This window comes from Muscardinus avellanarius (assembly GCF_963383645.1).
Source record: "Muscardinus avellanarius genome assembly, chromosome: 6".
In the NCBI taxonomy this organism is placed as follows: Eukaryota; Metazoa; Chordata; class Mammalia; order Rodentia; family Gliridae; genus Muscardinus; species Muscardinus avellanarius.
The window spans coordinates 136,735,948-136,753,773 of NC_137791.1; the positions used below are offsets into that span (position 1 = coordinate 136,735,948).

Below are 17,826 nucleotides of genomic sequence, written 5' to 3' on the forward strand. Positions count from 1 at the left end.
TACCACAGAGGCTTGGTTCTTCTATCCCAGAGCCGTGATGCGGATTCACAGGCGGGCGCTACACCTTTTAAGTTTTCTTAAAAGCATCAGAACAGTTCCTGCAGGTCTCCTGTTTCACAGTGCTGCACCTTCAAACGGCTTTCCAATTCCATTTGACACAGAAATCATTCAAACTGCCAAAGAAGGGACAGGCTGGTACATTAGAATAAAACATTTATCTGTACTGGCCTGTACAGGAGCATCCTGTGTTCTTGGGGAAGCTCCTGCCTCCCCCCCCCTCTCTCTCTAAATATATATATATATATATATATATATATATATATATATATATATATCCTGTTTCCTACACATTTGAGAGCATTTCTCCACACAGTCTCCGTCCATATCACCCAAAGGTCACGTTGCAGCTGAGCACAGTGGCCCTTGGGGACACTGTCTGCAGCAGCAGAGGGGCTCCCCAGTGTGCGTGTGCCCCTTGGCTCTGCCCCGTGCAGGCGCAGCAGGGCGGAATAAGCCGTCCAGGGCAGGCAGCCACCAGGTCCCTGCAGCCTCTCCTGCTTGAGCCCTAGGGCTAACCAGGAGGCAGATGTTTCTCAAACTCCAGCTGTGGCTTTGAGCTTGGTAAAGGGCAGGACTGGAGACAGCGGAGGGGTCGACTTCGACCAACAGGAGCCAGCTTCCCTTCTGTGCTCATACTCAGAGCTCGGGAGGCTGAGGCGCCCTGCGGGTTCGCAGCCACTTGCCCCGGCCAGGCCTCATGGCCCTGGAAAGCTGGTTTCTGCAGCACGGACCTGCCAGGGCCAGGCTGGGGAAGGGGCACTGGGTGTGGCACCGTCTAGGAATCATTCTGCCAAGCAGAGCACCAGGGCCAGCGTGGGTGGGCCGCGGGATGGCCGAGGCACCCAGGAGGCCTGGCTCGTGGCTTTGCTGCACTGAGGGACCCCGTGGGGTCAGGCAGGAGGGCCGCAGCCCTGCAGCGGAGCCACACACAAGCAGCTGTTGTGGGGAGGGCACCGCCCCGTCCCAGCAGGGCAGGGTGGCATCACTAGGCGGCGGAGTGGGTGGGAGTGAGCCGGGGGCCACACTGAGGCCGGCCCCTCCTCCGCAGGGTCTTCGGGCACATCAGCTTCCGCTCCGACTGGGAGCTGGTCAAGGTGGACTTCCGGCCCTCCTTCTCCCGGCAGTGCAGCGAGGGCGACTACGGCTCCTGGGAGCTCTCCGACCTCCAGGTGGGTCAGGACGCAGCAGGCCATGGAGGCCTCCTCCCCTGCCTGCGCCCTCGAGCCGGTGGGGCCTCTTCTCCGGGAACCTCCAGAGTCTACCCTGAAACGTGGAAATTGAGTGGGGAGTTGCAGAGAAGGCAAAAGCCAGCAAGCTTTTGTGTGAGACCGAGCCTTTTAATTAACTGGCACCTTCGGGCGAGGTCTGCCGACCGTGGAGGAAGGGGCCGACGATCGGGCAGCAGAGTCACGGTCAAGAGGAAGTGAGGGTGTTTACGTAGCCTGGTGTTGCGGTGGGGCTAGCAGCATGGAATGACAGTTCTCTCGTGACATCTGGAGTCTGGCCCGAGATGTCTGGAGTCTCGGGACACCTGGAGTCTCCCGACCTCTGGAGTCTCGGATGTCTCCGCTTCTGGCTTCTGGGGTCCCGCCTGTCCCATGAGGGGAGGGGAAGGGACTATCAGACTCCCCAAGACATCCCACCCTCCCAGGAGATTTCCCTGCCTTCCTGTGCCTGGGGCTGCTCTGGCCGAGGGCGCCCTGTCTCTCGGGGTTGCCGGGCCCAGGGCTATGCTGACCCATGTTGGGATTCAGTCTGGGCTTCTTAGCTCCTGGGAAGGCATCTGTGTCCGCTCCACTACCTCGGTGGGCTCTGGGGCGGGCCCCAGCCCATAATCCCGTGCACTAAATATTTTCACAGGGGTTGTGTAATCTCTACCTGGGAGGAACGATAGCGCATCCCTCCACACCAGTCCACCCAGCAGTTCACACCGCAGAGCCCGGGTGTTGGGCGCAGGGGTCAGGGATTTGATGGCGCTAGTGAGGGCCACCAGGCCCCAGGGAAGGTGCAGGGGCCCAACCTCGAGCACAACATGTGCCAGGGGGCATTTGTGGGCGGAGCAGGGAGGGGCTGGGTGCCAAATCCCAAGAGGAAATGTCAGGGGTTTCCTGGCGTCCTGGGGGCAGAGGACAGGGAGCTGGGCCAGACACCAACGTGGTCAGCTACGGGGGTTCTCGTCAAGTGGCTTGGCAGGGCTCTCTGCTAGAAATGGTCTCACAAGAAGGTGTGCACATAGGATAGAAGTTTCCAGAGATGGTCAAAGTGTGGCTGAGCAGTCCTTGTCAGCAGGGAGGGGCTTCTCTGAGCACCCGTGAGGACCTACTGTGTGTCCACCCAAGACCTTGAAGCTGTGGCTCGTCACCGCTTCTTCACAGGGTGTGGAGACAGAAGAATCTATGAGGCCACGTGTTCAATAGACCTCTGACCCTTGGGTCCGGTCAGGAAGTGCACACAGTAGGTGCACAGTGAGTGCTTGGTAGGATAAGACCTCAGGCACACCTCATCCCCGTCTGAGCCTCAGTTTCCCCATCTGTGAGGAGGGAGTTCCCTCCCCAGCTTCTGCCAGAGCGGGGCCAGCTTCAGGGCCACAGGGCGAGCTGAAGGGGGCGCGGGCAGGACCTCACCCGATGTGTCTGCTGCAGGGTGACCCCTGCATTATGGGCCAGCAGAGAAGGTTCCGGAAGAGAAAGGCCACGTCCTGGTGCGTGAAGGGGAGGAGCTTCACGGCGGCGCTCTCCACCCGCGTGTGCCCCTGCAGGGCCAAGGACTTCCTCTGGTGAGCCCTCCCTGCCGGCCAGGGCCACCGACGCCTTCTCCTGCCCATGGATACCAGGTCCCCAAGTTCAGCATGTGGGCGAGTTTAACCAACCACGGAGGCCTGTCACGGGTGGCGGGGAGACTCGGAGGAGAGGTCAGGGCGTCGTGGGGCAGGTCGCGCCAGCCCAGCCCTCGCCCTCTGTCCAGGGACACTGCTTCACTCCAAAGCCGCCTGTGGCTGCCCGATGGCCACACGGCCTCGGACATAAAACCTGGTCCTGCCTCTGCCCCCTGCTTCCTGAGCCCGGGCCTCCTGAGCGGCCCAGGACGCCCCCCTCTCCTCCCACCCAGCCTGTGCACCCTTGGAGACACACGCCCTCCTCCTCCAGGAGCCCTCCAGGCTCTTCTCAGTTTGCACCTGTCACTCTAGAAAATGCCGGGCAGGGGTTGGGCGTAGTGGTGCACGCTTGTAATCCCAGCATTCGGGAGGTGGAGCCTGGAGGATAGTGGTTGGCAGACAGACTCAGCTACTTAGCAAGGCCCTTTGCAACACAGTGAGACCCTATTTCAAAAAATAAAAAGATCAGCCGGGCATGGTGGCGCACACTTGTAATCCCCGCACTTGGGAGGCGGAGACAGGAGGATCACGCTGGTTAGGAGCCAACCTCGCTGGCTTAAGAGACTCTGTTTCCACATAAAAATGTTAAAAAATAGGTCTGGGAGTGTAGCCCGTGGGAGTGTAGCCTGGAGGTAGAAGGAACCCCAGTACCACCAAAAAAAAATAAAAAATAAAATAAAAAGACAAAAAATAAGGCTGGAGGTATAGCCTGGAGGTACAATGAGACCCCTGGGTTCCATCCCCAGCACCTCAAAAAAAAAAAAAAAAAAGAAAGAAAGAAAAAATAAAATGCCCGGCAGTGTTCCAGCTGTCTCCCCTCTGGGACAGGCCGTGTGGGGCAGCCTCTGTGTCCTCTGCCTGTGGTTCCCTGGCTGGCACCATCCCCCTGACCACTGCTATCCCCCCAGTGACTACGGGTTCGAGCGCACAGCCTCCTCGGAGCCAGCTGCCGACAAGTGCTTGGCCAACTTTTGGTTCAACCCCTTGTCCCCCCCTGATGACTGCACCCTGGGCCAGACCTACGCCAGCAGTCGAGGGTAAGTCGGCCGGACTCTGCCCACCAGCCCAGGGCAGACCTGGCACCCACCGTGGCTTTGGGGTGAGGGCAGAGGGCAGCCCCGGCCCAGGGGACCATGCGTCACCAGGCCCCCAGGCACCAGAGCCCGCAGGGTCCATGGAGCCCGGGGGCCATTGTCAGGGAGCCGCCTCCAGTTGGCCCTGGGTAGGGAACAAGGGTCAGAAAAGGTGGGCACCCAGTGCTCACACCTGCTCAGGCTGGCGCTCCTCTGAGCCTTCACAGCCAGATCCGGTCCCTGCTTGCCCCCAGTGTGAGCCAGGTGGCCTGGGCACTGGAGGTGCCGCGATTGCCTGTGGGTCACCTCTTAACCAGCACCTCCTCCAGGAAGCCTTCCCTGACCATCACCCTGGAGCCTGGCTTTCCTGTCATAGCCCAAATCCCAGCGATTGCATGCTCCCCTCAATGTCCCCACTGTGTGCACTCCAGGCACACGTGAGGGCTAGCGCTCAACAGGTGTGGCCCATCGCAGCCCTCTTCCTCCCCCAGGGGCTGAGCTTCTAAACACCAGCAACCTGTGGAAATGTCAGGAAGGAAGCTTCTGGAGGCCCCACAGTGTGCCCCGAAGGGCCCACGCCCAGGCCCAGGGAGGGTTCAGAGGAGGAAGGGAATGCCCAAATGCTCGTGAGGAAATTTCCACTTTCTCACTTGAGAGGCAGGGCTAGGAAGTGCGGGTCTCAGCCATGCACTCCACCAACCCACCCATCCTCCCGCTAGGCCCTCCGTCATCTGCTCACCATCCACCACCTGCCCACCACTCAGTCATCATCCACCCACCACCCACCTATCTATCCACCATCCACAGTCATCCACCCATTTATTCACCCATCCACCATCGTCAACCCATCTACCATCCAGCCATCCACTCACCCACCCACCCATCCTCCTACCATGCATTCAGCCATCAGTGCTTCCATCTACCCATCCATCTCCATCCATTCATCTACTAGACCTCCACTCATCCATCCACCTATCATCCACCCACCCATCCACCCCTCCAACATCTCAGTCCATCTCCTGTCCACCCGTCCACCCATCCATCAACCCACCTACCATCTATCTATCCTTCCTCCATGCATTCGGCCGTCCATGCACCCATCCACCCATCTACCCATTTATCTTCCATCCACCATCCATCTATCCACCCATCCATTCACCTGTTCACCCACCCACTATCCACCTATCCATCCACCCACCCACCATCCACCCTCCAGCCACCATCCACTGTCCACCCTCCAGCCACCATCCACTGTCCACCCATCCAGCCATCACCGATCCATTCACTCATCCATCCACCAGCCAACCATCCAATCATCCACGCACCCACCACCCATCATCCATCACCAACCTACCCACCATCCATCCACCTGTCCATCCATCCACCCACCCATCATTCATCCGCCATCATCCATACATCCATCAATCTATCCACCATACATCTAGCCAGTCCCCAGCCACCCAGCCATCAATCATCCATCCACCTACCCACCCACCCATCATCCATCCATCAACCTACCATCTACCATCCACCCACACATCCATCCACCCATCCACCCATCCATCCATCCATCCATCCACCCATCTATCCATCTATCCATCCATCCATCCATCCAGTCACCCATGTATCCACCTATTTAGCACCCACCCACCCAGCAGCCACAGTAGCCTCTCCAGCACCCCACCAGGGTTTGGCAAACGGGGCCCTTGGGCCTCAGAAGTGCTGGATCCAGGCCCTGTATCCAGGTCAAGGTGCCCTTTCCTCTGCCCAAAGAGCTTGGGTGTGCTGCTCTTGGAGAGGTGTCTTCCTTTCACATCAGTAATCAAATGTGCCTTTGTTAATAAACTTCTGATACTGGTTCAGTGGCTGAGCCAGCAGGAGAATTTGGCCCTGAGGGCGGGGCGCTGCCTTGGGGCAGCTGGCACTCAGCACCCCCAGACATGCTAGCTTTTCAGACTCGGCATTCCGTGCCCGGCTGCGGCAGCTTTGCGAGCAGAGGTCACCACCCACGCGGCAGTCTCCCACCGGACTCCTAAAAGCTTTCTCAGGCTGCCCAGGTCCAGCCCCAGCCTCTATCTAGCCTCATGGCCCCTGTTCCCACTCAAGTCCCCAGAACCCACCACAGGGCCTTTGTACGTGATGCTCTTGTTGCCCGTGAGGCTCTTCTCTGTCTCCCTCCCAGCCTCAGCTGAAAGCCTGTTCTCAGAGAGAGGTTCCAGGGGCCGCCCTTCCCAGCGCCGCCATGGCACGACCCTGCCTCAGTGTGGGGCTGGTGTGGCCTGCTCTGCCCCGCAAGGCCAGGGCTGAGTGCGAGCACCCACGTTCCCAGGACCTCACGGCAGGCGCTCAGGTGTTATGTGGACAAGTGGAGGGCTCGGGGCCACTGAGTCCAGCTTGCTAAGTAACAGGGAGACAAGGCCCAAGAGGAGGGCCGCTCGCCCGTGGCTGCACAGGGGAGAGGAGGCCGAGTCTGGAGCCCGGCCCCTCGGAGCACTGCTCTCCACGCTTCTCATCACGGCCGCGAGACTCAGCAGGGCCTGATGATGCACGCCTATAATCCCTGCACTTGGGAGGCTGAGACCGGAGGATCGCAGGGTCACAGATGGCCTCAGCAGCATAGTGAGACCCTGTTTCAAAACTAAAATGTTTTAGGCTGCCGGGCGTGGTGGTGCACGCTTGTAATCCCCGCTCTTGGGAGGAGGAGACAAGAACATCATATAGGTTTGAAGCCAGCCTTGCTGGCTTAAGAGACCCTGTTTCATTAAATAAATAAATAAATAAATAAATAAATAAATAAATAATAAAATAGGTCTGGGAGTATAGCCCGTAGGTAGAAGGGTTTCCAGGAACCCCAGTACCAACAACAACAACAAAAATGTTTTAGGCTGGCCATGGTGGCGCACACTTGGAATCCCAGCTTTGGGGAGGCTGAGACAGGAGGATCGCGGTCCATGGACAGCCTCCGCTACTACTTAGTGAGGCCTTTTGCAACTCAATAAAACCCTATTTCAAAATAAAGAAGAAAAAATAAGGCTGGGGGTGTAACTCAGAGGTAGAATGCCCCTGGGCTCCATCCCCAGTACGGCAAAATAATAATAATAATAATTAAAAATGTTTTAAGCCAGGCGTTGTGGCACACGCTTGTAATCCCAGCATTCAGGAGGCTGAGACAGGAGGATCACGGTTTATGGACAGCCTCAACTACTTGGTGAGGCCCTCTGCAACTTAGTGAGTCCCTGTTTCAAAATAAAATAAGAGACCCTGTTTCCAAATAAAAAATATAAAATAGGTCTGGGAGTGTAGCCTGGAGGTAGAAGGGCTTCCAGGAACCCCAGTACCACCAAAAATAAAAATAAAAATAAATTAAAATAAAATAAAATATAAAAAACAGGACAGAGGGTATAGCTTGGAGGTCAAATGCCCCTGGGTTCCATCTCCAGACCTGCAAAAAAAAAAAAATGTTTTAAAATCCAGGTGTGGTGGGACATGCCTACAATCTCAGTATTTAGGGGGCTGAGACAAGAGGAGTTCAGGTTCAAGGACAGCCTCAGCAATGTAGGCAGACTCTCAGTATTCTAGCAAATCCTGTCTCAAAAAAGGGGGGAGCTGGGGGTATAGCTCAGAGGCAGAACACCCCTGAGTTTAATCCATTATGCCACACCAAAATAATAATAATAATAATAATAATAATAATTTGAAAAGAGCTGGGTTTGTAACTCAGAGGCAGAAATGTCCATGGGTTTGATTCCCCCCAATCAAAAAAAAAAAAAACCTCATAAAATTCAGACTAGCTCCTTCAGTCACCCCTCATCAACGATAACGATGGCCATTATTATTACTACTATGATTGGACCATGGAAATGTTCTCAGGCGCAGACCCCGGCCCTCCCAGCGCCTCCCGGGCCTCCTCGTTACAGCAGCAGCAGCAGGCAGAGTGGGGAGGCCGAGAGGTCAGGGCCAGCGCCTCCTCCAGTGCCAAGTGCCCACCGGGAGGCGGTGCCGCCCATGGAGCCCTGCTGGACCCTGACCGTCCTGTTCCCCAGGTACCGGAAGGTGGTGTCCAACGTGTGCGAGGGGGGCCTGGACCTGCAGCAGAGCCCGGCGCAGCTCCAGTGCCCGCTCACCCCGCCCCGCGGCCTGCGGGTGAGCATCCGCGGCGAGGCGGTGGCCATGCAGCCAGGAGAGGAGGTGCTGTTCCTGGTGCATCAGGAGCAGGTAAGTGCCCCCTGCCCTCCCCGGGGGCTGCAGGGGGCAGGCAGGGGGGGCCTGCGTTCCTTCAGGGCATCGGTGTGGAGACCTGCCTGCCCCAAACTACAGGAGGTAGCGGGGGGGGGGGGGCAGAAAGCTGCTCCTTGGAGTTACACCAGGCTTCAGAAATGAACGAGACACAGAAACCGACAGGGTGGTGCATGCCTGTCATCCCAGTACTTGGGAGGCTGAGACAGGAGGATCACGGGTTCGCAGCCAGCCTCTGCAGCTTAGCGAGGCCCTCAGCAACTTAGTGAGACCCTGTTTCAAAATAAAAATAAAATAGGGACGGGGGTGTAGCGCAGAGGTGCAAAGCCCCTGGGTTCAATCCCCAGTACCAAGAAAGAGAGCGGGAGTGAGAGCGAGGACATGGGAGAGGAGGCTGAGGGAGGAGGCTGAGGGAGGAGGCAGAGGGAGGAGGCTGAGGGAGGAGGCAGAGGGAGGAGGCAGAGGGAGGAGGCTGAGGGAGGAGGCTGAGGGCGGAGGCTGAGGGAGGAGGCTGAGGGAGGAGGCAGAGGGAGGAGGCTGAGGGAGGAGGCAGAGGGAGGAGGCAGAGGGAGGAGGCAGAGGGAGGAGGCTGAGGGCGGAGGCTGAGGGAGGAGGCTGAGGGAGGAGGCAGAGGGAGGAGGCTGAGGGCGGAGGCTGAGGGAGGAGGCTGAGGGCGGAGCATGGGGCCTCAGACAGCTGGAGGGAAGCGTGGCCTCCATGTGGGTGTGAGGACGCGTGTGCGTGTGTATTTACTGGGCTCTGATGCACACTTTACTTACTCCCGTAGGTGGGAGTAAAATTTTTCTAAGCCTCTAATTAAATTGATTTAGTTAATTTGGAATCCTAACAAGGCAGAAAGTTAAAAAACCTACTACTTAAAATCACACAACCAAAGATAAACTCTGCATGTATTTGTTTACAAGAAGACAGGTATAAATATAGGTTTATGTATATACACACAAAGATATTATACATGTATATAAATCTACCCTCCAACCCAGGTGTTTCTATTTTTACTTTTGAATAAGCATTATGTTTCCTTCTGATTTTAAAAATAATACATGTTTATAGCAAAATATTTGGAAAATACATTAAAAATATCAAGAACATAAATATCACAAAAAATCCTATTCCCCGAGGGAGCTATTAATTTTTATATTTCCTTCTGTCTTTTAAGTTAATATGCAGCACACTTATGTTTCTGATTATAGAAATAACTAATGCTCATTGTAAGAAAATTAGAAAACTTTACAGGAAGAACATTGAAAATTTTGGGCAAACGTGCAGGGACCAGGGATCCCGCCCTGACCCTGAGAGGGGCCGGGGACCGGCGCCACTGCCGCAGGGCTCTGGAGGATGGGGACGGGGTTTAGAGCACGGCTTCACAGTGGCCTTGCTGTGTTTAAATGTCTTTCAAAGTATGAAGCCTGGTGGGTGGGTGGCAATGGCAAAGGTGTCTGGAGTCAGAAGGCAGGGCCCCCGGCCCCATGTAAACAGGGAAACTGAGACAGGAAGAAACAACCCACCTGCGTGTGGGACAGCTCACATGAGCCTCCAGCCTCACACCATACGCTCTTGTCAACCTGCTTCACAGTGGGGAAACTGAGGCTGGGCAGGTAACAACGTCACTCTCAAAGCCACAGGGTGTCCAAGTGGCCCAGATCTGAGCCCGCCCCCTGGCTTTGATCCCCACGGGTGGGGCCTCTTGCTGACTGACTGGCTCTGAGTCCCCCTGGGGCAGCAGGGCGGCCCCAGAGCAGGGCGGGCTGAGGACAGAGAGGCAGGCTCAGCCTCAGCCACCTAGACCGGTCTGCTCCTGGTCCAGGACTGGCCTCCAGGAAGCACAGCCCTCTGCTGCCCCCTAGAGCCCAAGTCTCGCAGCTGCTCCTGCCTCAAGCAGGTGGCCCAGCCCCACAGCACTTCTGCCCAGCCCGGAGTGGAACCCTCGGCCGTCCCAGGGCTCCCTGGCAGGCCCGCCAGAGAGGGTGGATGAAGGGGAGCGGCCCCAAGATGCCCTTGGCAGATGGGGCCTCCAGCATCCTGGTCTAGAAGAGGCTATTGGCTCTTCTGGGAAGGGCTGGAGAGTGGGCCTGGGGACTGGCACGCACACTCATGCACACTTACACACATACACACGCTCACACACTGGCACACATGCACACTTACACACATACACACAACATGCATTTACACATGCACGCATGCACACACACCTGTAGACGCGTTTGCGCACTACTATGCACACACAGGCACGTGCCCACTCTCACGCCTCGGCCACGCTCTGCTTGGAAACGTCCACGTCAGCGGGTCAGGGTCTGATGGGAGCCAGGGCGGAGCTTGGTGGGCACAAAGCAGCTCACTGCGGGGCAGCCTTCCCATCCAGTGCCCACCCAGACCTGGCCAAACAGACCGCAAGTTAAACAGGATGGTAAACAATTCCACCTTTAGAAAAGCCGGTGAGAAACCCTTTGAGACGCAGGCTAGGAGGCCTTCGGTTGGCAGGAAAGCCACAGCCCCGCAGAGGAAGCCGATTCACTGGGCTTCGTGGATAAGATGCTTCCCTCTGGGCAAGATGGGCAGGATGAGAAGGTGCACTACCCACCGGAGGCGCTGGCCACGCCCACGGCACACACCGGCCACCTCCACGGCCAGCACGCCGGCGCGCCAGGAAGAGCCCCTTCTCCCAACGGGCTGCACTGACAAGCGGGCACCCCAAACGTCTAGCGCCGTGAGCTCTTGGGGAGCTGCACAATAAAACTATACTTCCATATCTGCTTCCCAGAATGCAATGCAGAACCCCCCCTCCCCGCCCCGTGAGAGAGCTGGGCTGAGACCCTCCCTCATTCCCTCACCGCAGGAGAGTGGGGCGGGGCGCCAGCCTGGCTGCACCCCTGAGGTCCTCAGTGGGTGACCTCAGACACAGGCTCAGGCAGGCCTGCTCCATCTCTGCTCCCGGGCGCATGGGAGCCATGGTCGGCTGCTTCTCTTCCAGTGTCTGCTTCCTTCTCTACACAGCTCCCTCCCCTTGCTCTTATAAGGACCCCAGTTACCCCCAGCAGGACCTCATCTTAACTCTTCACATCTGCGAAGACCCTCTTTCTATGCGGCCCCACTCAGAGGATCCCAGTGGACATTTGTGGAGAAAGTTAAATGAATAGGGTTTATGTAAATGTATCCTATTAGCTTTGACTATCTGGCAAGTGTGAACTAAGAAGATTGCCAAGTGGGTAGCAATAGCCCTGGTCACAAGGACAAAGTTTTGTCATTGTCCTGGGGGAACTGGTGAAAAGGAGGGAGAACACGAAACTGAACACGGGACACTTCCTTGCTATAAAGTTGGGGTTGCTGTGGCAGATTTTAATCACTGTGACCAACATACCTGGCGAAAACAGCTGAGATGAAAGGTGTATTTGGGCTCATGGTTTCAGAGGTTCAGTCCATGAGTGACTGCCTCCAAGCCAGAAGGGCCTGGGAGGGAAGCTGCTCAGCTCATGGCAGCTGGGAAGCAGGGAGAGGTGATAGATGATAGATGATAGGTAGATAGATAGATAGATAGATAGATAGATAGATAGATAGAATGAGATAGATGATACAGACAGACCAGGTCTAGATACTGTCCCCAGGTCACCCTCAGTGACCTACAGTCTTCCAGCCAGGCCCCACCTGCCTCCAGTTCCACCACCTCCCAGCTGTCCGTTCAGTGACCTATGGGTTAACCCACTGATAAGATGAGAGCCCTCATGATCAGTCGCTTCGCTGGCCCATCTCTGAGCCCTGCTGCGTTGGGCCACGCCCTCAACACATGAGCCTTGGGGGTCGCTCCAGAGGCAGACCAAAGCAGTCAGTGCCCCAGTGAGAACAGCTAGCCACTGGGAGGCTGGTGCCGTGGCGGGACGTGCACAGGTGATGAAGCGGCTTTCCTAGTGACGTGGTGCTGGGGGAGGAGGCAGAGGCACTGTGTGGTGTCCCCCCTGCCTTGCACGGCCCCTGCCCCAGCAGAGCCTCGCTGCTGGAACAGCACAGGATGAGAGGAAACTCAAACTTGGAACCAGATAATCCCAGGAGGGGAAATTCTGTTTGCTGTGCTGTGAACTACTCAAGGGTCCTCCTGGATGTGTAACTGAAACCCTCCCTGGTGGGAAAGGGTCCTTCTTACCCTCCAGCTCCCAGCCTGGCACAGGTCTCAGGGGTCTCCCTTGGCCCCACACTTCCTTCCACCTTCCTGAGCTCGCCATGGGCCTTCTACCTCCTCTGCAGCTGGGCATGGTCCTTGCTAATCCCTCCCGAGCTGCCCAGTCAGCAGGCCCCAGGCTGAAATCCCAAGGGCAGGACTGGACCTGACCCTCTGGGTCCCCCCACACCCCAGGGCTGGCCCCACAGCTTCCAGAGCCACACTTGAGTGGCCTTGTGGTGTTTCCCTGCAGGGTGACGTCCTGACCACCAAGTACCAGGTGGACCTCGGGGATGGCTTCAAGGCCATGTACATGAACCTCACGCTAACTGGCGAGCCCATCCGGCACCGCTACGAGAATCCCGGCATATACCGCGTGTCTGTCAGGGCAGAGAACATGGCGGGGCATGACGAGGCTGTGCTCTTTGTCCAGGTCAACTGTAAGTCCTTCACCCCTCGGAAACTGAGAGTATCTCCCTGTGACACAGAGAGCCTGGTGTTTGGGGAAATGCACGGAGTCCCTTGGGATGGGTGATGGTAGTAGTGGGGGTGATGGTAGTGGTGGTGTGCTGCTGCTGATGGTGTTGTGGTGATCGTATGGTGGTTGTGATGATGTTGTGGTGATGATAATGGTGTTGGTGGTGATGGTGTGATGATTATGGTGGTGGTGGTGGTGGTGGTGATGGTGTGATAGGGGTGGTGATGAAGATGGTGATGATAGTGATGATATGGTGATGGATTATAGTGATGGTGGTGGGTTATAGTGATGATGGTGGTGATGATGGTGGTGATGGGTTATGGTAATGATAGTGATGATGATGCCAGTGATGGTGGTGATGATGATGAGATGGGTTGTGGTGGTGATGATTGTGGTGATGGTGATGATGGTGGTGCTGATGATGGTAATGAGTTATGGTGGTGGTGATGATGATGGTGCTGATGATGGTGCTGCTGCTGCTGATGGTGGTGGTGATGGTGATGATGGGTTATGGTAATGGTGATGATGATGATGGTGATGGTGATGATGGTGGTGGTGATGATGGGTTATGGTAATGGTGGTGGTGGTGGTGGTAATGAAGGTGGTGATGGTGATGATGATGGTGGTGGTGGTGATGGTGGCGATGTGGTGATGATGGTGGTGGTGATTGTGGTGGTGGTAATGGTGGTGACGGTGGTGGTAATGAGGGTGGTGATGATGATGGGAATGATGGTGATGTAGTGAGGATGATGGTGATGGGTTGTGGTGATCATGATGTTGATGGTTATGGTGATGGTGATAGTGATGGTGGTAATGGTGATAAAGGTGGTGGTTGTGATAGTACAGCAATGAAACTATTAGTGACAGGTGACCAGTAAGCAGCCCTGAGCTGCCCTGTGCCACGCTGTCCTCTCACCCTGGCTTCCCTGGACCCTGCAGCCCCCCTGCAGGCCCTCTACCTGGAGGTGGTCCCTGTCATTGGCATCAATGAGGAGGTGAACCTCACGGCCGTGCTGCTGCCCCTGAACCCCAACCTCACTGTCTTCTACTGGTGGATTGGCCACAGCCTGCAGGTGCGCCGCCGGCCGCTCTGGCCTCCTTCCTATGGGCTCCCTTCTGGGGTGCAGCGTGAGGACGGGGCACTACTCAGGCGTCCGGTAGCCGGGCACAGCATAGGGTGCACTTCCCACCCAACCCCAGCCTTTCTTCTCTTTCTCCTTGGGCCTCTGGTAGGGCCGTCTGCTGGTGGACACAGGGTGAGTCAGCCCACCTCAGCTCTTCCTAGGGAAGGGACAAGGCAAAGTGGCTGGCCCGAGCCAGGGTGCGATGGGTGTCAGGGCGGGGCAGGTGCGTGCATGAGGACTCCAGGGAAGGGAGGCCATTTCCACCAGGAATGGTCTGGGAGGGCTTCATGGAGGAGGCCGCTTGGGTAGACCAGAGCCTCACTCACTTGGAGGCCCGGGTTGGGGCCTGTAAGCACTAGGAGCTGTGGACAGTTCTTGAGCAGGAGACAGCCAGGTCAGGACAAGGCTAGGGGCCTCAAGACCAAAGAAGGGACATCCTTCATTCATCCATCGAACGGCAGCCCTGTGTCCCCAAGCTGGAAGCCCCAAACAGCAGCTGAGGGCCCAGACGGAGGCTGGGGGCGCAGGACTGTGTTTCCCTGGGGTGGCAGAGCCAGGAGGATGCAGTGCGTCGGGGCATGGAGGGCAGTGGGCCATGGGGTCAGCGCCCACACCCCGCACCCTGCCAGGCCGGGCCTGAACCCCACTTGTGCCCTGCAGCCTCTCCTCTCCCTGGAGAACTCGGTGACCACGCGGTTTGCGGCCCCGGGGGACGTGCGGGTGACCGTGCAGGCGGCCTGCGGGAGCTCCGTGCTGCAGGACTCCAGGGTCGTGCGGGTGCTGGGTGAGTCCCCGCCTCCTGCTTCATTCCGGGGGTCAGCTCACCCCTGGCAGGCCGGCCAGGCACTGGGGAGAGAGGGCAGATGGGCAGAGCCCTGTCCCAGCTTTCTGGCCTCGGTGGTCTCTGACCTCTCTGGCCTCAGCCTCCCCACCTGCCAAATAAATGCTGTCTTTAGCACCCTGAGACACAACCCCCAGCGAGGGCGCTGCTGAGATACCAGGAGTGATAGCCAGGCATGTCCCGGCCTGCCTGGCTCCAAGGCCCGTCCCCACGCACCCTCGCCCCTCTGCAACTGTCCAGGGTTATGTCGAAGGTAAGCCCAGATAAGGCAGAGACTTCTGGTCTGAAGCCATATTCTCCTTTATCTGTGCTGACTGGGGATGTCAGCCCTCAGGGAAACAGGTACAAGAATGAGTCGCAGGGAAGGAGGACCCCGCTCTCCCACCAGCGAGCACTGGCCTGTGCACACACAGATAAAAGCCTCTCGCTTTAATGACAACCTCCGCTGCATTCGGCTGCCATAGCAAGTGTTCAGTGGGCCCAGCGCACACTGAACAGCGCCCTCCTCTGCTGCCGAGTGGAGCTCAGCACCACCCCTTCACAGATAAAAGGCTGGTTCTCAGTTCACAAAGCCCCGGAGCCCTCATCCCTGCAGAGCCTGCTCCGTTCATAAGAGAAACTGAAGCCGGGCGTGGTGGCGCACGCTTGTCATCCCAGCATTCGGGAGGCTGAGACAGGAGGATCCGGGTTTGCAGACAGCCTCAGCTACTTAGGTCCTTTGCAACTCAGTGAGACCCTGTTTTCAAAATAAAGAATAAAAAATTGGGCTGGGGGTGTAGCTTGGAGATAGAATGCCCCTGGGTTCCATCCCCAGTACCACAAAAAAAGAGAAACTGAGGCCAGAGATCAGCGGAGAGGCTTCTGGAGCTCTAGAATAGGGCTCCGAGCTGAGGAAGAACAGCCAGGGTTCCCCCCTTGAGGGGCTTTTAATCTGGTGGGGGGACCAGCCTGGCTGAAGTCCAGGGATCATGAGGCCTCACGGGCTGGCTCCGAGGTGTGTGTGTCCTTGTGTGAGTATCTCACACGGGCTGTGCAGGCAGACCCCACTCGCGGGGCAGGCTGGCCATGTCTCATGGTCATCCTTGTGTCTACTGCTGCTACTAGGCCAGTGGGCGCGGGGGTTATCCAGGCCAGGCCATGGCTATTAGCACACAGGAAGGGCCCTTGTTTTTTAAATGCAAATCATTTTCCCATGCTTTAGAAGACTGTGATAACAACAGCTGGGGGACCTGAAGCCAGGCCTGTCCCAGGATGCCCAGGCCATGTGGCCACCTCCCTGAGCCAGGGGCCACTGCCGGGCCTGACCAATGTCCCATCCCTTCCAGATCAGTTTCAGGTCGTGCCACTGCAGTTCTCCAAGGAGTTGGACGCCTTCAACCCCAACACCCCCGAGTGGAGGGAGGACGTCGGCCTGGTGGTCACCCGGCTGCTCTCCAAGGTGCCCGCCCACGGGGGTCGCTCACAGCGTCCCAGAGAAGCCTCAGCCATGGGCCAGGGCAGGACAGGGCCTCCGGGCTGTCGCTCTGCGCAGGCTCTCTGGCCTCGGTGCTGGCTGGGGCGAGGCCTGCTACCCTGGCTCGGGAGTCAGGGCTGGAGCACCCCTTCAGAGAGGAGGAATGGAGCCTGGTATGGTGGCTCACACTTGTAATCCCAGCACTGGGGAGGCTGAGACAGGAGGGTCATGGTTCGAGGCCAGCCTCAGCTACTACTTAGTGAGGCCCTTTGCAACTCAGTGAGACCCTGTTTCAAAATAAAGAATTAAAAAATGAGGTAGAATGCCCCTGGGCTCCATCCCCAGTACCGGAAAATCAAAAAGAAGAGGAATGGGGTGCACTGCCCGCGCACAGCTAGAGCGCCACTGTATGCACGGGCCCCGGCCGCCGTCCTCCTGTGGTACAGCATCTCTTTAAAGTGACCTTTGCTGACTTAACTTCCCTTCTGAGCTGGACACTGGAGATGGGGGGACGAGTGGGGGAGCTCCCAGAGCCCAGAGAGGCCTGCCCCAGGGTGGGCAGGGGGTGGCCCCAGGGAGGGAAAGGCCAGCCTCCCACAGCCTCCGAGCTGTCCCAGGCTGAGGCCCACCTTGACCACGCTTCCATGCATCCTGTGAATGAGGCTGGTAAAATGGTCCTGGGCTTTGAAGGAGGAATAGGAGTTCGCCTGAGGGCTGTGCGTGGCAGGGCCCAGGAGGCAGAGATGCAGGGGCACGTCCTGTGGGTGGAGGGGCGAGTCGGGCCTGAGCACATGATGAGAACCTGGACATTAGCTGGGGAGGGAGCTGACCGCTCTAGCCGCAGGATGAGGAGTGGGCTGAGGTCAGACCTGGGAGGGAGGCAGTGCCGGGGCCGAGGCTGAGACCCATACAGGGGCCGGGGGACCAGGAGTGGCGTGGGGCACTGGGGGATTCAGGACCAGCCCTGGGGTGTGCAGCGAACAGGGTCACTGTGTGGGACAGGTGATGGGGACTTACCCCAGCCAGGAGGGAAGAGCAGGTTCTGGGGGCTGACGTGTCACAGGAGCAGGGATCGAAGTGGCCCGTCTGCCCCGCAGGAGACCAGCATCCCCGAGGAGCTGCTGGTGAGCGTGGTGAAGCCGGGGCTGCCCACCCTGGCTGACCTGTACGTCCTCCTGCCCCCGCCCAGGCCCACGAGGAAGAGGAGCCTCACTAGCGACAAGGTACGCCCCTTGTCTCTGCACAGCTGAGGGCTCGGTGCCCAGCTGGGGTGGAGGGCAGCTCCGCGGCGCATTGCTTAAAGCCCATTCTTACTGGACGCCTGCCCTGGCTCTGCGCTGTAGGGGTCAGGTGACCTCCAAGGTCACAGGGCGGGGCAGCGAGAAGGGAAGGTGGGCTAAAACCTTGCGGGGGGGGTAGGGTGGGGGAAGGGAATGTTCTCACTCATCTCCCATTCCATTGGCTGGGACCGGTCACATGGCCTTAACCTACTGCAAGGAGTGCTGGGAAATGTAG

General features: G+C 57.7%; 1 protein-coding gene across 1 annotated transcript in view; it reads left to right on the forward strand.

Moving 5' to 3' along the window:
• SORCS2 (sortilin related VPS10 domain containing receptor 2) overlaps positions 1 to 17,826 on the forward strand; it is a gene marked incomplete at both ends in the record, with an annotated part of 417,103 nt that overhangs the window by 387,822 nt on the left and 11,455 nt on the right. The window contains 9 exons of the mRNA XM_080697785.1: positions 1,109 to 1,229; positions 2,703 to 2,836; positions 3,844 to 3,972; positions 8,052 to 8,223; positions 12,669 to 12,855; positions 13,833 to 13,966; positions 14,678 to 14,801; positions 16,184 to 16,296; positions 17,409 to 17,534. Of these exons, the coding sequence (XP_080553911.1) occupies positions 1,109 to 1,229; positions 2,703 to 2,836; positions 3,844 to 3,972; positions 8,052 to 8,223; positions 12,669 to 12,855; positions 13,833 to 13,966; positions 14,678 to 14,801; positions 16,184 to 16,296; positions 17,409 to 17,534 (1,240 nt within the window). The remainder of the gene's footprint in view (positions 1 to 1,108; positions 1,230 to 2,702; positions 2,837 to 3,843; positions 3,973 to 8,051; positions 8,224 to 12,668; positions 12,856 to 13,832; positions 13,967 to 14,677; positions 14,802 to 16,183; positions 16,297 to 17,408; positions 17,535 to 17,826) is intronic.